This window comes from Pongo pygmaeus, chromosome 13, assembly GCF_028885625.2.
Source record: "Pongo pygmaeus isolate AG05252 chromosome 13, NHGRI_mPonPyg2-v2.0_pri, whole genome shotgun sequence".
Classification (NCBI taxonomy): Eukaryota; Metazoa; Chordata; class Mammalia; order Primates; family Hominidae; genus Pongo; species Pongo pygmaeus.
In genome coordinates, this window is record NC_072386.2 from 73,429,829 (window position 1) to 73,452,987 (window position 23,159).

General features: G+C 37.1%; 1 protein-coding gene across 6 annotated transcripts in view; it reads right to left on the bottom strand.

Moving 5' to 3' along the window:
* GKAP1 (G kinase anchoring protein 1) overlaps positions 1–23,159 on the bottom strand; it is an 80,108-nt gene that overhangs the window by 9,465 nt on the left and 47,484 nt on the right. For 3 of the 6 annotated variants that reach the window (XM_054501663.2, XM_054501662.2, XM_054501664.2), the window contains exons 8-9: positions 19,872–20,024; positions 4,331–4,432 (exon numbers count right to left, since the gene is read on the bottom strand). In XM_054501663.2, the coding sequence (XP_054357638.1) occupies positions 4,331–4,432; positions 19,872–20,024 (255 nt within the window). The remainder of the gene's footprint in view (positions 1–4,330; positions 4,433–19,871; positions 20,025–23,159) is intronic. The other 3 variants (XM_054501667.2, XM_054501665.2, XM_054501666.2) reach the window with 1 other exon arrangement.

The window sequence follows — 23,159 nt, forward strand, 5'->3', positions numbered from 1 at the left end:
TAGGGCAGTTCTATACCTTCTCAATTGAAGATTCACTAATTGTTTGTTATTTCACTAACTAAATAGTCACTATTATAATTTTTGGCTGGCATGAATTAGTACTTTACCCAAATATCTTTCAACTCTTTTTCAGTTTCTTTTTCCAGATGGCTTAGCTTCTTGTCACATTACATAAATGATACAAGTATACATTTATGAACAAAAAGGAGTGTTCTCACATCAACATCCATATTTTAGGCAATTTTACCCCTATGCTACCCTTATCAAACATGTCTTATAACACTCTCTATATCACTTATTTATTTACTTTTTTTTTTTTTTTTTTTGAGATGAAGTCTCACTCTGTCACCCAGGCTGGAGTGCAGTAGCATGATCTCGGCTCACTGCAACCTTCGCCTCCTGGGTTCAAGCTATTTTCCTGCCTCAGCCTCCCTAGCAGCTGGTACTACAGGTGTGTGCCACCACGACTGGCTAATTTTTGTATTTTCAGTACAGATGGGGTTTCACCATGTTGGCCAGGCTGGTCTTGAACTCCTGACCTCAAGTGATCCACCCGCCTTGGCCTCCCCAAAGTGCTGGGATTACAGCCATGAGCCACTGAGCCCAGGCCTGAATCATTTATAAAGATTTAATACATTAATACATTAAAGAAAACAAAGCATTTAACATAGTATAGAAAAACAAAAACCTAAAGAAAACATTAATATAAGAAAAATCATTTTTTTCCTCTCAACATATACATAGATATGTATAGAAGTTACCAGATTCAAATTTTTTAAAAACAAATTAAAATGTGTTTTAAGTCCAATAAAGATGGCTTTTACTAAGTAGTACTCTGTCCATTAAATTGTTGATAAGTAAATAATGTTTACTGAGTAATACTGCAGTGAATACAATAAACTGAAGTAAAGCACCATACTGAATATAAACGTAGGAAGACTGCTGAAAAGCTCAGAAATGAACAAGGGAGACCAGTCAAATGGAAACATAAAAATATAATGGGGGAAAACACACACACGCAACTACAACTATATTCGCTATGAATATAGAAATATTCCTTGTGAATATGAAACTACACTCACTATGAAATTCCCACCCTCTGGGCTTCAACCTATGTTAGTATTTCACCAAACTCTATCTCTGGCTCAAGCCTTTGTTCAAGGTCCAGATCAGTCTTCATGGAGGTACCTCTTATTCAAGGTTTACGGTCTAAAATAGCTCATAGAGCAAAAATTGCAAATGAGCATGATTACCTGTGACAATTATTTGCACTGCTTAAAAACTGCATATATAAAAATATAAATGTATAAAATACCAGTAACATATTAGCTTATAATAAAGAGCACATATGAAATACACAACATTCTTGCTAGCACATTTAATTTCATGACAGAGAGCATACAAAGTTGATAAAATTAAATACACATGTGTTGTTACTGCACTGTGTCTAAAAAAGTAGCCATTTAAAATGCAACACATCCAAAATGAAATCTATTAGTTCTCATTCCCCAAAACAGTTAAAGACGTGCTCTTCCTCTTACACTCTATACTTATCCATTGTTTTAGCAGACTGTCTTCACTCCAAGCCTCAGCAACATGCATCACCATCGCAAATATCTTCTCAATATCATCCCACAGCAGCTGCGTCATTTTACATTCCCACCAGCGGTGAACAGGTTCCAATTTCTCGACATCCTTGCCAGCACTTGTTATGTATACATTTTATTTTAAACCACAAATCTTACCTCCTCCCTTAGGCTTTTTTAAAAATCTATTTTTTAATCTATTATTCATCTCAAGTATTCTTCTTTGACTAATATTAATTCATGTAAAAATTATTTATTCAATGCTTGTAACGTGCCAGGTACTTAATAATTATCACGTCACTTACCCTCTAAAGATTTTTAATGCCCTCTCTATTTTATTTTATTTATTTTTTCGAGACAGAGTCTCGCTCTGTCACCCAGGCTGGAGTGCACGGCACGATATTAGCTCACTGCAACCTCTGCCTTCCAGGTTCAAGCGATTCTCCTGCCTCAGCATTCCAAGTAGCTGGGACTACAGGTGCATGCCACCAAGCCCGGCTAATTTTTCATATTTTTAGTAGAGACAGGGTTTCACCATGTTAGCCAGGATGGTCTTGATCTCCTGACCTCGTGATCCGCCTGCCCCGGCCTCCCAAAGTGCTGGAATTAACAGGTGTGAGCCACCGTGCCTGGCCTAAAGACCTCTCTAAAATCCAAATGCCTTCAAATTCTGAACCCAACTCATATCTGCGGTCTCAACTTCTTGTTTCCCATTTCTCTGAACGTCAGCCACAATGTACCTTCCATCATATTCCCATGCCTTTGTACACACAATTCTCTCTACCTGGAAAAATCATCTTTTCTATGAGATCCTTACCAATTTTTGACAGCAGCAACTCATTCATTCCTTTGTCTGTTCTTCTGGAGCATTCTGTCATATCCTACACTGTACTGCAACTATTTACATGTTTATCTTCCCCATTAATCTATAAGCTTCTTGCTAACTCATCTTTGTATTCTCTGTGTCTAGTACAACAAAAGCGAAGGGAAATGTAAATGAAAAGCTAAGGTAAATGAGTAGGTGAGGTCAAAAAAAGTTTTAGTAGGGATGATTCTTAAAGGCATGAGTAGAAGAAGAAGGCAAATGTAAGAACCATCAGGGCTGGAACTTGATTTATTTTTTTTCACTACCACATACACAGGGCACAAAAAGTATCTGGCACATTATAGGCACTCAATAAATAATTGTTGAGTGAATTCATATTAGTCAAAAAGGAACGATACATGATATGAATAACAGATTTAAAAAATAGATTAAAAAAAAAACCTAAGAGGAGAGGTAAGATTTGTAGTTAAAAATACATTGTATACATCACAAGTGCTGGAAAGGATGTGGAGAAACTGGAACCTTTGTTCACTCCTGGTGGGAATGTAAAATGACACGGGTGCCACGGAAGTTTGGCAGTTCCTCGAAAAGTTAAACGTGGAATTATATAATCCAGCAATTCCACTCTTAGGTATGTACATACCCAAAAGAACTGAAAGCAAGGACTCAGATACTTATGCACCAGTAAACAAAATATATATACACAATGAAAAATTATTCAGTTATAATATGCGATGAAATTCTGACACATGCTACAACGTGGATGAACCTTAAAAACATTATGCTAGGCCAGGCACAGTGGCTCACGCCTGTAATCCCAACACCCTGAGAGGCCAAGGCGAGCAGATCACAAGGTCAGGAGTTCGAGACCAGCCTGGTCAACATAGTGAAACCCCGTCTCTACTAAAAATGCAAAAATTAGCCACGCATGGTGGTGCGGGCATGGTGGCACGTGCCTATAGTCCCAGCTACTTGGGAGGCTGAGGCAGAAGAATTGCTTGAGCCTGGGAGGTGGAGGTTGTGGTGAGCCAAGACTGTGCCACTGCACTCCAGCCTGGGCAGCAGAGCGACTCTGTCTCACAAAAACAAACAAACAAAAAAACCACATTATGCTAAGTGAATATGCCACACATAAGAGGATAAACACTGTATGATTCCACTTACATGAGGTACCTAGAATGGGTAAATTCATAGAAATTAGAGGTTACTGGGGTGTGGAAAATGAGAATGGGGAGTTCTTTGTGGGTTAAGAGTTTCTGCCCGGGATGATGAAAACGTTCTGGAAATAGACAGTGGTGATGGTTACACAATACTGTGTATAAAGGTACTTAATGCCCCACTGAATTGTACACTTTAAATGGTTATGTTACATGTATTTTACCACAACAAAAATAAATTATACTATGTGTAAACTATACCACAATAAAGTGGATTTTTAAAAAACAAAATATAACCAGGCATGGTGGCTCATGCCTGTAATCCCAGCACTTTGGGAGGCTGGGGTGGACGGATCTCTTGAGGCCAGGAGTTCGTGACCAGCCTGGCCAACATGGTGAAACTCTGTCTCTACTAAAAATACAAAAATTAGCCGGGCGTGGTGGCTCATGCTTGTAATCCCAGCTACACAGGGCAGGAGAATCGCTTGAACCCAGGCAGAGGTTGCACTGAGCTGAGATCAAGCCATTGCACTCCAGCCTGGGCAACAGAATGAGACTCCATCTCAAACAACAACAACAACATAAATAAATAAATAAATAATCATTCAGACTTTAAACCATTAATCAAAGAGTTTAAGAACATAAAAAATAGAGTGACTATTCCCATGAATTGCACATTAAACATATTTACATATAAGAAAAACAGAAAACGTGAAAATTTATAGAATTATTTTCTTCAACAACAGTAAATGGACACAAACCTCCCATTGAGTGATTACATTTTTCAGCTTCTGGATTTCAGCATCTTTCCTTTCAAGCTCTAACTTTAATCTTTCAATTCTTCCATCTTTCAGAACCACTTCCTGAAAAGAGAGAAACAACACTTTAGGGCTTTGATTATTCTGCTAATCCTGGTTTATAATATTCCTTTGTGAAAAGTTTAAGAGGAAAAATTCTGACCTTAATTTTCTGAGGCCACCTTATGCTGTTGACTACATTTCTACTTTCACTCAATTATATAATCCTAATACACACAATGCAAGCAAGGAAGTATTTATAATTAACCCAAATATACTGACAATATCAGGGCTTTCAAAGGATATTTCTATCCTGGAACAAACATATTAAAAGTGCTCTGTGACAAGTTGTTGTTATTAGTCTATCTTAAAAATTCAAAAATTCAAAAAATGACTAAAAATACAAAATTAATAAAAAATATAAAAACTAAAATAAACAGCTTTTCACTATATTAGCAATTAACAGGTAGAAGACATAACTAGAAAAATAATTTCCTCACAACAGCAAGAAAAACTAACCAGAACAATAAAACTAAGAAGTGATCAGGACCAACACTAAGAAATTTATAAAATCTTGAAAATGACACAGAACAAAGTATGGTTTGTAAATAGGAAGGCTACAGGTTACTTTGTAAGTTCAATAACATCTCAATAGAAATCCCAATAGGATGTTGTTCTTTGGAACTTAAAAAGATAGTAAAGACTTCATGTGCAGAATTCAGGATGGAAGCAAACAAAAAGTTAATTTGATGAAGAAAGATTTGTCTATCAATTATATAAGGCAAAATAAATAAAATCATGGAACCTAGGTTGACAGAACAATGTACCAGAAAAGAAATCCAGAAAGAGACTTCAGATATAAGAATTTATTGTAATGTAAGGATGATACTTTTAAAAAGTGAGAAAATGCTGAATTACAGAATAATGGTAGGTTATAGGACAAATGGCTAACTGGGAAAAATCAGGTTAAATCCCTGCCATCTTGCACCATATACCAAAATAAACAAATTCAGTGTAAACAAAAAATCATCCCAAAGTCATACTTTTGATGAGAATATAAATGGTTCTATTTATCTAAGGAGTAATGTGGCAACATCAATGTAGTACTCTACAAATACTCACTGAGCATCTAACTTCTAGGAGCTGGGTACACCACGGTGAACAGAACTGAAAAGATTCTGTGTATCTTTTCTAGATTAGTAAAGCTCTCTAAAGTGGTGACACTTAAATTGAACCTTGTGTGATGGGTAGGAGCTGGTTAAGTAAAAAGGGGAAGTGAGAGCTTTCCAGGTAGAAAGAACAGTATGTTTAAAGGCCTTGCAGGAAGGAAGGGCCTGGAGAATTTGAAGAAAAAAATAAGCCAGTATGGTAAGATAGTGAGGGGGAAGATGGTACAAGATGACTTTGGAAAAGCCAGTAGAGAACTGATCCTGGAGGGCCTTGTAAGCCATAAGAACAGTCTGCACATTATTCTGAGTAAAATCGAAAGCAGTGAAGGATTTTGAACAGGACTGCTAGGTTAGATTTGACTGTGTGAGACTTATGTTTGTAAAGGATTCCTTTTCATGCTGTGTGGAAATGAAATGGAGTGAGGTAAGACAGGTAGAAAGATCCTTTAATCACTACTCTAACCCCAGGTCAAAAAAGGTTATGCTTTGGATTAGGGTGAAAGCAGCATAAATAAAGAGAAGTATATTTGAGAAATAATTTGGAGGTAGCATTTGATGAAAGGTTTAAAGAATGTGGCAGGTGAGGAAGATGAACACTACAGTCTAAGTTTCTAGTTTAAGCAATGAGGTGAGTAGGTCAAAATTAGAAATATACTACTATTAAGTTCCGGAATTTCACTTCTAGGAATTTATCTCCAATAGATAAATGAGGTAGGGAAGTATCTATGAAAGGTGTTCATTGTAGATTTATCACAACAAAAAACTGGACATCAATTTAAATGCCAAACAATAGGATATAGGTTAAATATATAGTAAATTCAAAAACTGAAAACTAAGTCACTAAAAATGGTGATATAGAGCTATAAAATAATATTTGCATGATTCCAAAGTTGTAATGTGTGCAAAGAAAAAATTCTGGAAGAACATACACCAAAACTTTATTGTGAACATGGGATTATCAAAGATTTTGCTTTATCGTTTAAAATTTCCTTTTATCAAAATTATTTTATACTGAGTAAATAATCATGGAATAATAGTTTTACTTTTGAATAAAAATAAAACCATATAAGTATTTTTAGAAATCTTGATGAATATGATTATCTTTGAATAAGAAGCCCTTCTGAAATTGACATCAAAAAAAAGAGGAAAAATGGAAAAGATTGATTTGATGAAAGATCTCAAAAAAAAAAAAAAACACTGTAACAAAATAAAAAGGTAAAGGAAAAACAAAATAAATTGCAACCAATATGACAGACATATGACCAACAAACATGAAAAAAAGTACAATCTCACTAGTAAGCAAATCCAGGTTTTATCAAACTGGTACTTTTTTTTTTTTTTTTTTTGAGACGAAGTCTCGATCTTATCTCCCACGCTAGAGTACAGTTGTGTGATCTCAGCTCACTGCAACCTCTGTCTCCCAGGTTCAAGCGATTCTCCTGCCTCAGTCTCCCAAGTAGCTGGGATTACAGGCGCCTGCCACCACTCCTGGCTAATTTTTGTATTTTTACTAGAGACAGGGTTTCACCATGTTGGCCAGGCTGGTCTTGAACTCCAGATCTCAGGCGATCCACCTGCCTCGGCCTCCCAAAGTGCTGGGATTACAGGCGTGACCCACCACACCCAGCCAAACTGGTACATTAAAAAAATTTTTTTTTCTTAGTGTAATTAGAGGCAATTTACCTATAAACTGAATTATTTCATGTATAAGAATTAATGTCCCAGGCACAGTGGCTCATGCCTGTAATCTCAGCCCTTTGGGAGGCTGACGTGAGCAGATCACCAGAGGTCGGGAGTTTGAGACCAGCCTGGCCAACATGGTGATCCTCTACTAAAAATACAAAAATTAGCTGGGTGTGGTGGCACATGCCTGTAATCCCAGATACTGGAGAGGCTGAGGCACAAGGATGGCTTGAACCTGGAGGACGAAGGTTGCAGTGAGCTCAGATTGCGCTACTGCACTCCACCATGGGTGACACAGTGAGACTCCATCTCAAAAAAAAAAAAAAAAAAGAATTAATGTCCTGAATGCTCACCATTTGTATTTAACTGAAAAAGTGGTCCATTTAACAGTTTCTACATTAATGAGGGAAAAAGAATATATCCATAGTAAGACCACACCAAATTATCAGTACTGTAGTAGTTTTCTCTAGGTGAATGAGTTTAGGGTCATTTTTCTCCCACTACATCTGAAAACTGGGGATGATAATGATACCCACCAACTTCACAGTTAGTTGTTAATAATCAAATGAGATCATGCATTTTAAGTACTTAACACAGTGCCTGGCATATACATAGCAAACTCTCAAATACTTATTTTTGCCATTATAATTTCTTCATTTTACTTATCAGTAGTTCCCAAAATTTCTACAAGAGATACTACTTTTTAAAACAAAGTCATATTGTTTCAATGTATACTCATTTTCAATGAAGTCCTATATTTCAATAAATACCTTTTAAAAAGCATCTTCTAAGTAGAAAATATTATACTAAAATGAGGATGAAAAGATGTACAAGATAAAGTCTATGCTGACAAGGGATCTGTAATCTATTAAAAATGACAGGGAAAATGTGCAGTGTGAAATGTGCCATAAGAAAAACAAAATGCTATGGGGTATAGAAAAAGGAAAATTATATCCAGGTTTTCTGTGTCTCGGGTTTGGGGTTTGGCTGGGGCAGTGAGAGAGAGCTTCTGGGAGGAAATGGCATGTGAAATGAATGAAATGAACCTTGAATAAAGCTGGGACACATCCAGCATTCTGTGACAGGAGTGGTCTGCTCCAGCTAGAAGAAAAATTGGAAGAGTACAAACAGCTGAAGTTAATTAAGTTAAGGCTATCCTGTATAACAATGTTTTCAAACTTATTTGACAGTGACGTATGATAGGAATGTTTTATACAGACACATGCACACATAGAAACAAATTTCACAAAATATAAATAGGTGTCACATACTCTGACATTTTCTCCTGTCCCATTTTTTTGGTAGCAATCTACTAAACTGATTTTAGGGCCTACTGAATGGGTTGGGAAACTCAGTTTGAAAAGCATAGCCTAAGGACTTTAGGTGTCAGGTCAAGGACACTGTACTTAATTCAACAGACACTGAAGTTTAAGGGCACAGCATGGCATGATGGAAGTAATGATTTATAAAAAGGCATTAGTTAGCAGGGTGTAACACATTATATGGCATTAAAGGCAAGAAGCAGAAAGATTGGTTAGATTACCGAAATTATGCCAGTAAGAGATAATGAGAGCCTAAATTAGAGAAATGTTGGTAAGAATGGAAACAAAGATAGATCTGAAAAAATTTCAAAGATTTAAAACTCTAAAAATCTTGAAAAACACAAAAGTGAAAAACAAAAAGTGTAGAATCTGGATATCTAGATAAAATGAGGAAACCAAAAACTGAAAATGACAGAAGTCAAGCCAAATGCTTGGTATGGAGAGGAAGATGATGAGCCTGGGTTTGAACACAGTGAGACTAAAGTATCCATCAAACAACAGGATGGAATATGCCACAAGGGTAATTAATAAAACAGGGCCCCGAGGACCACAAGAGGGGACAGGTTCAGGGATGACTGATCTACCTAGCACTGGTGCAGTTGTGGAGAAATTAGTAATCTCACATCCTGCTGCTAGAAGACAATATGCTGAATGCACCAAGAGCAACACAGAGGCTTATATCCTTTGATTCAATTACTATCTTAAAAAATCTATTCCAAAGAAATGATTCACCAAAAAATTAAATGTATGATCAGTGACTATCAAGCCATCAATTCTAAACAATGCTCAATAACAGAGCAAATACCAAGCAACTTACAGCATGTTGATTTGGCAGGATATAACACCTGGTTTACAAAGGGGTTAGAAAACTAGATTCATTATTGTTGTAATTATTTTAAAATACCTATACATCTAGGCATTTTCCTAGAAAAACACTATTCAAAAATGAAACTAGGCTGGACATGGTGGCTCATGCCTATGATCTCAGCAATTTGGGAGGCTGAGGCAGGCGGATCACTTGAGGTCAGGAGTTCGAGACCAGCCTGGCCAACATGGCAAAATCCTGTCTCTACTAAATAAATAAATAAATAATACGTAATAAATTAGCTGGACGTGGTGGTGCATGCCAGTAATCCCAGCTACTTGGGAGGCTGAGGCAGGAGCATTGCTTGAACCCAGGAGGTGAAGGTTGTAGTGAGCCAAGATAGTGCTACAGAACTCCAGCCAGGTGACAGAGACTCCATCTCCAAAAAAAAAAAAAAAACTGAATGACAGACAGACTTAGGGTTGATTTACTTTTCACCTTTAAAAATGCCTAATATATTAATGTATGCACAGTTAAAAAGGATTTTAACCTTGGAAAGCAGAAGAGCTTTCTTTCTCTGAGAAAGGAGCACACTGGGTAGAGGGAAGAAGTATATACAGAAAGAGAAGTGGAGAATTCTTTAAATGGCATGAATCCTCTTTTCTCTCCTTTACACTTAATGAAAGCTATGAAAAACTTCTAATTTTTTCATTTATGAAAAACTTCACATATGCAAAAGAATTTTATGTATGACACATTAGGTAAAAAGAAAAATAAACGAAAAAGCAGATTAAGAATTTGAACATTACCAATACCTTGGCAGCCTCCATATGCCTCTCCCCAATCATACCCCTTTTCCCTCCTCTCCTGAGGATATCCATGATTACAGATTTTGTTTGTCATTCTTTTCCTTTGTTAAAGTATTTTACTACATGTATATGAAGCTGTGAATAATGTATTAAATTTCTATTTTTAATTTTTATTTATTTTTTTGAGACAGGGTCTTGCTTCAATGCCCAGGCTGGAAGGCAGTGGCATGATCACAGCTCTATGCAGCCTTGACTTCTCAGGTTCAATCAATCCTCCCACCTCAGCCTTCTGAGTAGCTGAGACTACAGATGCATGCCAACACACCTGGACAATTTTTTTTTTGTAGAGACAGGGTTATTAAAAAAAATTTATATGAATGTCATCAAATTATTATTTGGTGACTTGTGTTTTTCATTAAATGCTATGCTCTTGATATGCATCCATGTTGCTATGTATAACTACAACTTATTCACTTCTCTTATTCTTTTGCTATTACAAACAACTGAGTTTTGAACATTTTTTTGGACATGTCTTCAGGGTTTAATCTAGGGGTAGAATTTCTAGAACATAATGTCATGCCCATTACCTTCAACTTTAAAAGTGAATGCCAAATTGTTTTCCAAAATGGTTATACCAATTTACATTCCCACTAGTGGTATGTTAATGCTGTTCTATATCCTTCCTAATAATTAGTAGTCTTTACCTTCCTTCGCTTTTTCCTAGGCACTGCAGTGAAATTAATATTACTGTAATAAACTTTGCTTTCTGCTCAAAAACCTTCAAAATTTCTTTAATGTCTGCTGACTAAATTATAAACCAGCCTTTAAATTTGCCACAATCTTTTCCAACTTAACTTACCAAATTTATATTACATTCCTCTATAAACCTTCTATTTTAATTAAACTGGTTTATACTTCATTACCTCCATACTTTTACTCAAGGCATCCCAGTTTCTTCTTCTTCATCTCTGCATGTTCAAATTCTATTGTCTTTATAGAATGGCTGAATGGATTAAAAAATAAGACTCAATGATCTGTTGCCTACAAGAAACATATTTCACCTATGAAGACATAAAAGAGATACTCCATGCCAAGGGAAACCAAAAAAGAGCAGGAGTAGCTATATTAATATCAGACAAAACAGATTTCAAGACAAGAACTATAAGAAACAAAGAAGGTCACTATATAATGATAAAGGAGTCAGTTCAGCAAGAAGATATAACAAGTTTAAATACATATGCACCCAACACTGGAGCACCCAGATATATAAAGCAAATATTATTAGAGCTAAAGAGAGAGATGGGCCCCAATACAATAACAGCTGGTGACTTCAACACTCCACTTTCAGCATTGGACAGATCTTCTAGTAATAAAATCAACAAAGAAACACTGGGCTTAATCTGCACTATAAACCAAATGGACCAATAGATATTGACAGAACTTTTCATCTGACAGCTGCAGAATACACATTCTTTTCTTCAGTACACAGATCATTTTCAAGGACAGACCCTATGTTAGGTCACAAAACAAGTCCTAAAACATTAACAAAATTGAAATAATATCAAGCATCTTTTCTGACCACAATGAAATAAAGCTACAAATCAAGGACAAAAGGAATTTTAGAAACTACACAAATACATGGAAATTAAACAATATCCTCCTGAATGATCAGTGGGTCAATGAAGAAATTAAGAAGGAAACTAAAAAATTTCTTGAAACAAATGATAATGGAAATAACACACCAAAAGCTATGGAATACAATAAATGCAGGACTAAGAGGGAAATTTATAGCTGTAAGTGCCTACATCCAAAAAGAAGAAAAACTTCAAATAAACAACCTAACAATTAATGTTAAAGAACTAGAAAAGCAAGAGTAAACCAAACACAAAATTAGAAGAAAAGAAATAATAAACATCAGAGCAGAAATAAATGAAACTAAAATGAAGAAAGCAATACAAAAGAAATAAATGAAATTGAAATGAAGAATCCAAAAGTTGATTTTTTCGAAAAATTAAACTTGAAAAAAAAACAAAAAATTAAAAAATTAAAACAAAAAACATCAAAAAAAAGAAAAATTAAAATTGACAAACCTTTAACCACATCAAGAAAAAGAGAAGATCCAAATAAAACTGAGATAAAAAAAGAGACATTACAACTAATACTACTGAAATTCAAAGGATCATTAGTGGCTACTATGAGCAACTATATGCCAATAAATTGGAAAATCTAGAGAAAATGGACAAATTCCTAGACACATACAACCTACCAAGATTGAACCATGAAGAAATCCAAAATCGAACAGACCAATAATAAGATTGAAGCCATAATAAAAAGTCTTCCAGTAAAGAAAAGCCCAGGATCCAATGGCTTCACTGCCAAATTCTACCAAACACTTAAGGAATTAATACCAATCCTACTCAAACTATTCTGACAAAAGAGGAGGAGGGAATATTTCCAAACTCCTTCTATGAGGCCAGTATTACCCTGATACCAAAACCAGACAAAGAAATATCGAAAAAACAAAACTAGGGGCCAATATCTCTGATGAATATTGATGCAAAAAATCCTGAAAAAATACTGAATTCAACAACACATTAAAAAGATCATTCATTATGACCAAGTGGGATTTATCCCAGGAATGCAAGGTTGGTTCAACATACGCAAATCAATCAATGTGATACATCAACAGAATGAAGGACAAAAACCACATGATCATTTCAATTGATGCTGAAAAAGCATTTGATAAAATTCAACATCCCTTCATGATAAAAACCTTCAAAAAACTGGGTATAGAAGGAATATACCTCAACATAATAAAAGCCATACATAATAAACCCACAGCAAGTAATATATTGGATGGGGAAAAACTGAAAGCCTTTCCTCTAAGATCTGGAACAAGACAAGGATGCCCACTTTCACCCCGTTATTCAACATAGTACTGGAAGTCCTAGCTAGAGCAATCAGACAAGAGAAAGAAATAAAGGGCATCTAAATTGGAAAGGAAGAAGTCAAACTATCCTTGTCTGCAGATGGTATCACTTTATATTTGGAAAAACCTAAAGGCTCCACAAAAAAACTATTGGAACTGATAAATTCAGTAAAGTTGCAGGATACAAAATCAACCTTGAAAAATCAGTAGCATTTCTACAGGCCAACAGAGAATAACCTGAAAAAAAAAAATCAACAAAAGTAATCCCATTTACTCCCATTTACAATAGCCATAAATAAAAATAAATACCTAGGAATTAACCAAACAATATCTCCATAATGAAAACTATAAAACACTGATGAACAAAACTGAAGAAGAGATGACAAAATGGAAAGATATTCCATGTTCATGGGTTAGAAGAATCAATATTGTTAAAATGTCGATACCACCCAAAGCAATCTACAGATTCAATGCAATCCCTATCAAAATACCAATGACATTCTTCACAGAAATAGAAAAAAGAATCCTAAAATATATATGAAACCACAAAAGACACACTAGCCAAAGACATCTTAAGCAAAAAGAAGAAAACTGAAGGAATCATGTTACCTGACTTCAAATTATACTACAGAGCTATAGTAACCAAATAACAAGGTATTGGCATAAACACACACACATAGACCAATGGAACAGAACAGAGAACCCAGAAACAAATCCACACACCTACAGTGAACTCACCTTTGGCAAAGGTGTTACGAACATACACTGGGGAAAAGACAGTCTCTTCAATAAATGGCGCTGGGAAAACTGGATATCCATATGCAGAAGAATGAAACTAGACACCTATCTCTTGCCATATACAAAAATCAAATAAAACGAGCTACCACATGATCCAACAATCCTGCTGGGTATATACCCAAAAGAAAGGAAATTGGTATACTGAAGAGCTATCTGCACTCCCATGTTTATCACAGCACTGTTTATAACAGCCAAGATTTGGAAGCAACCTAAGTGTACATCAACAGATGAATTAATAAAGAAAATGTGGTATTTATACATGATGGAGTACTCTTCATCCACAAAAAAAGATCTTGTTATTTGCAACAAGATGGGTGGAACTGGAGGTCATATGCTAAGTGAAATAAGCCAGGCACAGAAACGCAAACATCACATGTTCTCACTTATTTGTGAGATCTAAAATTCAAAACAACTGAACTAATGGAGTTACAAAGTAGAAGGATGGTTACTAGAGGCTGGGAAAGGCAGTGAGGGAGTGGGCAGGTGGTTAGGATAGTTAATTGGTACCAAAAAAATTAAAAGAATGAATAAGACCTAGTATTTGATAGCACAACAGGGTGACTATTAGTCAATAATTTAATTGTACATTTAAAAATAACTAAAATAGTATCATTGGATTGTTTGTAACACAAAGGATAAATGCTTACAAGATGTGATTATGTAAGCATTGCATGTCTGTATCAAAACATCTCTTGGAACCCATAAATATACATACCTACTATGTAGCCACAAAAATTAAAATTTTTTTAAAAAGAGCAAAGAAAACCCAAATTCAACTCTAAGTTCCTAATTCAAATGCTATTTTCTCCTCACAAAGCCATCTCTGATCACCTTTCCTGTGAATTACTATAGCATTTTAACAGTGTATCTTTTCTGGGGCTCACCATTTTTTGCTTGTACAAAAATAATTATTAAGTGCATACTGTGGAAAACATGTTCTGCTAAACATTTTAAATCATAATCTATAACTTTCCTAATAGTGTAAGAAAGGCAGGTAATTTCATCCCAATGTAATAATCGATAAAACTGTTTTATTTCAAAGTTTGTTCTCTTTCCACTATGTCACACTATCACTTCGGTTTAAATCATACTGCTACTTACTTATTTAAACTTGTTAATGTAAAGTTATATACCCAACTTTGTTCTATAAAGGCCTTGAGGAACCTAAGTATGTGCTGAAATACACAAATATCATTCCTTCTATCCAAAAATGATCTCAGGTGGCTTTAAAAAAGAAGATACTACAAAGGGGAAAATCGTAATGAAAAAGGAAAATCATAATCAATGAAAAAGGAAGAAGTGAATATGCTAACCATAAATGTTAATTAACATGGTTGCTTGGTGATACGGTTTGGCTCTGTCCCTACCCAAATCTCATCTTGAATTGTAATAATCCCCAAGTGTCAAGGTGAAACTAGGTGGAGAGGGCAGTTTCCCCTATACTGCTCTCCGGTTAGTGAGTGAGTTCTCACAAGATCTGATGGTTTCCTAAGGGGCTTCCACTCTTTGCTCAGCACTCATTCTGTCTTCTGCCGCTCTGTGAAAAGGTGCCTTCCACCATGATTGTAAGCCTCCTGAGGCCTCCCTAGCCACGTAAAACTGTGAGTCAAACCTCTTTTCTTTATAAATTACCCAATCTCGGGTATTTCTTCATAGCAGTGTGTGAACGGACTAATACAGTAAATTGGTACCACAGAGAGTCAGGGGCTGCTATAAAGATACCTGAAAATGTGTATATGACTTTGGAACTGGGTAACAGGCAGAGGCTGGAACACGTTAGAGGGTTCAGAAGACAGGAAAATGTGGGAAAATCTGGAACTTCCTAGAGACCTGTTGAATGACAATGAAGTCCAGGCTGAGGTGGTCTCAGATGGAGATGAGGAACTTGTTGGGAACTGGTAAAGGTCATTCTTGCTATGCTTTAGCAAAGAAACTGGTGGCTTTTTGCCCCTGCCCTAGAGATCTGTGGAATTTTGAGCTTCAGAGAGGTGACTTAGGGTATCTGGTGAAAGAAATTTCTAAGCAGCAAAGCATTCAAGAGATGACAGAGCATAAAAGTTCAGGAAATTTGCAGCCTGACAATGCAGTAGAAAAGAAAAACCCATTTTCTGGGTAGAAATTCAAGTCTACTGCACAAGTGAGAAGCAGCCAAATGCTAATCACCAAGACAATGGGGAAAATGTCTCCAAGGCATGTCAGAGACCTTCACAGAAGCCCCTCCCATCACAGGCCTGGAAGCCTAGGAGGGAAAATTGGTTTTCTGGGCTGGTTCCAGCGCCCCTCTGCTGTGTGCAGCCTAGGGACTTGGTGCCCTGTGTCCCCCAGCTGCTCCAGCCATGGCTAAAAACGGGGCCAAGGTACAGCTCAGACTTTTGCTTCAGAGGGTGCAAGCCCCAAGCCTTGGCAGCTTCTACATGATGTTGGTCCTGTGGGTGCACAGAAGAGAAGGACTGAGATTTGGGAACCTCTGCCTAGATTTCAGAGGACGTATGGAAACTCCTGGATGTCCAGGTAGAGAGGTGTGCTACAGGGGCAGAGCCCTCATGGAGAACCTCTGCTAGGGCAGTGTGGAAGGGAAATGTGGGGTCAAGCCCCCACACAGAGTCCCTATTGGGGCACTGCCTAGCAGAGCTATGAGAAGGGACCACTGTCCTCCAGCCCCCAGAGTGGTAGATCCACCCACGGTTTGCACCAGAAAAGCTGCAGACACTCAACGCCAGCCGTGAAAGCAGCTAGTAAGTGGAGGCTGTACCCTGCAAAGCCACAGGGGCAGAGCTGCTCAACACTGTGGGAGCCCATCTCTTGCATCAGCAAGACCTGGATGCGAGATGTGGAGTCAAAGGAGATCATTTCAGAACTTTAAGGTTTAATGACTGCCCTTTTGGATTTCAGACTTGCATGGGGCCTGTAGCCCCTCTGTTTTGGCCAATTTCTTCCATTTGGAATGGGCGTATTTACCCAATGCCTGTACTCCCATTGTATCTAGGAAGTAACTAACTTGCTTTTGAGTTTATAGGTTCAGAGGCAGAAGGGACTTGCCTTATCTCAGATGAAACTTTGGACTTGGACTTCTGGGCTAATCACGGAATGAGTTAAGACTTCAGAAGACTGTTGAGAAGGCATGATTGTGTTTTGAAATGTGAGGACATGAGACTTGGGACGGGCCAGGGGCAGAATGATATGGTTGGGCTGTGTCCCCACCTGAATGTCATCTTGAATTATAATAATTCCCATGAGTCCAGGGTGGGACCAGGTGGGAGATAATTGAATTACAGGGGTGGCTTCCCCCACACTGGTCTTGTGATAGTGAGTGAATACTCATGAGATCTAATGGTCTGTAAGGGGCTTCCCCCTTCACTCGGCACTCATTCTCTCTCCTGCCACCTTGTAAAGAGGTGCTTTCTACCATGATTGTAAGTTTCCTGAGGTCTCCTCAGCCAAGTGGAACTGTGAGTCAATTAAACCTCTTTCCTTGATAAATTACCCAGTCTTGGGTATTTCTTCATAGCAGCATGAGAATGGACTAATACGCTTGGATTGTACATAAAATTTGGAAGTTGAGGAAAGACAGGAAAACATTAAATTTAATTCAATGCCAGAAAGAACCTCACGAGTACGTCAGGGTAGGCAAGGATTCCCCACTACTGAGTCGAAAATAGATTTTCCATAAGAAACAGTGTTATTTATAAACAAATCTTATTGCTGCATTAGAGTAAAAAGTTCTTAAAGCTTCTCCTGTACACCATATAACACAAATGTTAATAGATGGTGCTAATTTGCTGTAAGACTGAATTTACCAGTCTTTGTAGTAAACAAAGCGATAACATCCATTGAAGATAGAAAAAGATGGAAACAGATGGGAACCAGATTCTTTGAATTTGGAATGGCTACTGTAGGAATTTGTCAAATTTAGAAAGAGATCAATCAAAGGACTGTTAAGTAGAAATGAGACTATGGCAAAAGTTACATAGTACTGATTTTCAGATGAGAACATTAGCAGTGTTTTTAAAAATACTTTCTAAATACCTGGTGGCTGGAGAATTAAAACAGGCAAGGTAGACAATATTGTGAGAGCCAATGCTACATACTGGCAAGAAAGGAATCACAGAAAATTAAGGAAGTAAGGGTAAAGTGTTCATGGGGACATTAGTGAAATTACCACAAGTTTCAAGCTACGAGAATTGATGGATTGGAGGTCAATATAGGGTCAAGAACAGGTTCATAGTTAAGACGAAGTAAGAGACTAGTGGTTTTGGTGATAAAAATAAATGCAGACATAGAGGTCTGAGAGGTAACACACTTTCTCTGTATGATGGAATTTAAGATGTGGCAGTGAGGATCTTGGAGTAGGTCTCACCTCTTCCTGGTCCCATATATCCAGGACTGGGGTATGAGGAGAGAAAGCATCTTTTTCTCCCTCAGATAATATATTTTGGGTAACACTGGTTTGTAGCAGAGGCTGGCAAACTTTTTCTGTACAGGACCCAACAACAAACATCTTAGACTTTATGGGTTTTATACAGTCTCTGTCACAAATTCTTTTTTTTTTGAGACAGAGTCTTGCTCTGTCATCCAGGCTAGAGTGCAGTGGTGTGATCTTGGTTCACTGCAACCTCCGCCTCCCGGGTTCAAATGATTCTCCTCCTCAGCCTTCCGAGTAGCTGGGACTACAGGCGCCCTCCACAACGCTCAATTATTTTTGTTTTTATTTTTAGTGGAGACAGGGTTTCACCATGTTGGCCAGGCTGGTCTCGAACTCCTGACCTCAAGTGATTCGCCAGCCTCAGTCTCCCAAAAGTGCTGGGATTACAGGCATGAGCCACAGCACCCAGCCGTATTCTTTTCTTTTTTAATTTTTAAAATTATTTATTTAATTTTGAAACACAGTCTTGCTCTGTCACCCAGACTGGAGTGCAGTGGCATGATCTTGGCTCACAGCAACCCCACCTCCTGGGTTCAAGCAATTCTCGTGTCTCAGCCTACCAAGCAGCTGAGATTATAGGCATGTGCCACCACGCTTGGTTAATTTTTGTATTTTTAGTAGAGGTGAGGTTTTGCCATGTTGGCCAGGTTGGTCTTGAATTCCTGGCCTCAAGTGATCTGCCCGCTTCGGCCTCCCAAGTTCCTGGGATTACAGACGTGAGCCACCGTGCCAGGCTCTTTTCTCTTTTTAAGTAGTATTTTGAAAATATGAATGCCATTCTTAGCTTACAGTCCTTATAATAACAGACCACTGACCAGATTTGATTCATAGGCTATAGCTTGCCCTGTTGTATTGGATAAAATTCTAACTTCTTAGTTTCACAGAAAAGACATTTATGAAATAAATCTAATCTATTTCTCCAGTCATGTCATCCCACACTTGCTTAACTGTAAACTTCTTAGTTGCAGAATTTTTCAGTTTCCTAAACATTTGGTCTAGGGCCTTTTATATTTCAGGACGTCTGTTCTTTCAGTTCCCTTAGACCCAAAGTCTTTCTCTGTTTCTCAGCTTATACAGTTTCTCACTATTCATACTCCATCCCAAATGTCACTTTTTATATACCCATCACAATTCACCCAAACAGTGATCAATTACCTTTGCTATTCAAAACCTCTTTTTTATTGTTCATATCTCCCTTAAAGTCTTCATTTGTGCTGAATGATGATCCTTTTACAGGTCTACCTCTCCATATCCCCACAACTCTGAGTGTCTAAGGGAAGAAAGATCTTATCCATCTTCGTGTTTCCACTCCCTCACACGAGTGCCTAACAGCACATAACTTATGGCACATGCTCAGCAAATAGTCATCAATGAATGAACTAGTCATACAGTATGAGTATACTTCATACTTTTTAATATAAATATCTTTGCATGATAATTACTAAGATCATATCCTAAACTACTACTTTATACAATCATAATTTGATTCTACTGCTTACTTGTTTAAAAAATAAAAATTACATTTCAATTTCACTGTGATTTTAAGAGAATTTTCTACTTTACATGCCTGGTTGTGTTCATGAGCTGTACAATTATCTGTTCCATTATATTCTGTAAGCTGTTCTCTTCGTTTTTCTCTAATAAGAATTTTATGAACATCATCTTCCAGTCTATTGAAGAATCCTCCATCATGTGATAAAGTCTGAGAAGAACTCAATTCCTGTCAAAAATGAATTACGATTTACTATCATTCAACATGCATTGATATGCATTTAATACACCTAGTCAACCACAAGAAGGGATATGCATTTAGTACACCTAGTCAACCACTACAAGGATAAAAAAAGAAAGAAAAATGACAGCTAAGAGGCAATCAACGACTTGATCCTTCTCCATCTCCAGAAGATAAAACAATAGAGACACATTTGGAAACTTCCTTTCGTACTTCATATTTTTTGGACTTAGATATTGCTTTTTAAATTTCTGTTATTTATATACTGAACAACTCTCCAATTTAATGTGTACAAAACACTGGTTTTTTAATATATTCACAGAGTTGTACAACCATCACCCCAATCAACTATATAACAATTCCATCACCCCAAAAAGAAACTGTACCCATTAGCCGTCACTCCCCATTTCCTCCTAATACCTGCCACCCGCCCCAGGCAACACTAATCTATTTACTGTCTCTATAGATTTGCCTAGTATGGACATTTTGTATATACGGAATAATCCAATATGTGAACTTTTGACTGGCTTCTCTGACTTAGCAAAATATTTTCAAGATTCATCCATATATGGCTTGTATCAGCACTTCATCCCTTTTTATTGCCAAATATCCCATTCTACATTTTATTTCTCCATTTGTTGGTTGATAGACATTTGGGTTGTTGCTACTTTTTGGCTATTATGAATTGTGCTGCTATAATATTCATGCACAAGATTTTGTGTGGACATATTTTCAATTCTCTTGGGTATATACCTAAGAGTAGAACTGCTGGTGACTCTATGTTTAAACTTTTGAGGTATTGCTAAATAATTTTCCAAAGCAGCCCATCATTTTACAATCCCATCAGCAGTCAAGTGGGTTGCAATTTCTCCACATTCTCATCGACACTTGTTATCTGCCTTTTTCATGATAGCCACCGGGTGTGAAGTGCTATCTCATTGCGGTTTTCAGTTGCATTTCCCTGACAGCGAATGGTGCTGAACATCCCTTTTGTGTGCTTATTGAAGATTTGTATATCTTTTTGGAGAAATGTCTTCTCGATCCTTTGCCCATTTTTTAACTGGGTTACTTGTTTTTTTGAGTTGTAACAGTTCTTTATATATTCTAAATGTCTATATCTTATTGAATTTGATTTACAAACATTTACTACCATTTCGTGGGTTGTCTTGGCATATTCTTGATGGTATCCTTTGTATCACAGAAGTTTTTAAATTTGATGAAGTCCAATTTCATCCAAGAAACCATTGCTTAACTCAAAAATTTACTCCTATATTTTCTTCTAAAAGTTTTACAGATTTAGCTCATGTGTTTAGTTCTGTGATCCATTTTGAGTTAATTTTTGTACACGGTGTGAAGAAAGGGTCGAAATTCACTCTTCTGCATGACGATATCCAGCATCATGTGTTGAGAAGATTATTCTTTTGCCCTTTTAATTGTGTTGGGACTCTTGTCCAAAATCAAGTTTGTTTCTGAACTCTTAATCCTATTCTATCAATCTTTAAATGTCTGTTCTTATGCCAGTACCAGATTGTCTTGATTATTATAGTTTTATGTTGCTCAATCATTTACACTGCTTTTTTTTTTTTTGAGACGGAGTTTCACTCTTGTTGCCCAGGCGGAGTGCAATGGCACGATCTCGGCTCACTGCAACCTCTTCCTCCCAGGCCAGATTCAAGCAATTCTCCCACCTCAGCCTCCTGAGTAGCTGGGATTAAAGGCATGTGCCACCATGCCCGGGTAATTTTGTATTTTTAGTAGAGACGGGGTTTCACCATGTTGGCCAGGCTCGTCTCGAAGTCCTGACCTCAGGTGATCTGTCCGCCTCAGCCTCCCAAAGTGCTAGGATTACAGGCATGAGCCACTGTGTCTGGCATTACACTGCATTTTTAAATAATTTTTATATAAATTCCCCATGCCAATAGAAGATTTTTAAAAGATAAGATTTTTATCACTGTCTATCCAATTATATATTAGAAATTTTACATTCTCCAAGAAAAGGAGCATTTCCTCTTCAACATCCTGTTATGAAGACAGAAACTGAAGAAAATATTCCTCTCATTGGTTTCACCTATGTCCCACATTCTTTTTTTTGAGACAGTCTCACTCTCACCCAGGCTGGAGTGCAGTGGCCCGATCTCGGCTCACTACAACCCTCACCCCTTAGGTTCAAGCGATGCTTGTGCCTCAGCCTCCCAAGTAGCTGGGATTACAGGCACATGCCACCACTCCTGGCTAATTTTGTTGTTGTTGTTGTTGTGTTTTTTTAGTAGAGATGGGGTTTCACCATGTTGGCCAGCGGGTCTCAAACTCCTGACCTCAGGTGATCCACCCGCCTCAGCCTCCCAAAGTGCTAGGATTACAGGTGTGAGCCACCATGCCTGTCCCCACATTCTTGAACTACAGCTATTCACAATTGTATTTGTGGGCAAACAACCCCAAGGTTCAATAATTGTTCATACTTTTCACTTCACATTATCTTAGAAAGTAAAGTGTTTGAAAAAAATGTATTTGTATGCCAGCGCTTACTATATGAATGACTTTAAAAATGATTGTACAACACTTTATATCTTGCAAAGCACTTAAACAAACATTACCTTATTTGAATTTCATAAACATCATGAGAAGTTGATAGAGCAAGTATTATTTCCCCCCCAAGTAATTATGGCCTTAAGAATGCATGTGCGATTGCTAAGGGATACAGGCATAACTCTAAAATTACTACTTCATAAAATAGTTCCAGTATATTCTTGTAAGATTTTATTTTACAGCAATAAATACAGAAATGCTAAAAACACTGCTGAGCTTCTGCGGAAGGAATAACATACTGCTAGCAACTGATCAGCCTCTGGATTTCATATCACTAGAGATTATAATTATAATTCTAGCCATTGTCCCTGTTTGTTGATAGTTGCTCCCATTACCAACACATCATGCCTATCACAAAGGGCATTCTGTCCCTTAAGTATTTTTGAGTGAGGCACAAAGTTTCTTTTTGATCTAGAGATGGGATTTTTTTCAAAAGATATATTGATAACAAACTATAGGGGGGAGAAAAGCAAAAATAAATCAACTACTACATCCCACACACACCAGAAAAAAAGATTAAAATATGGCAAATGTAAG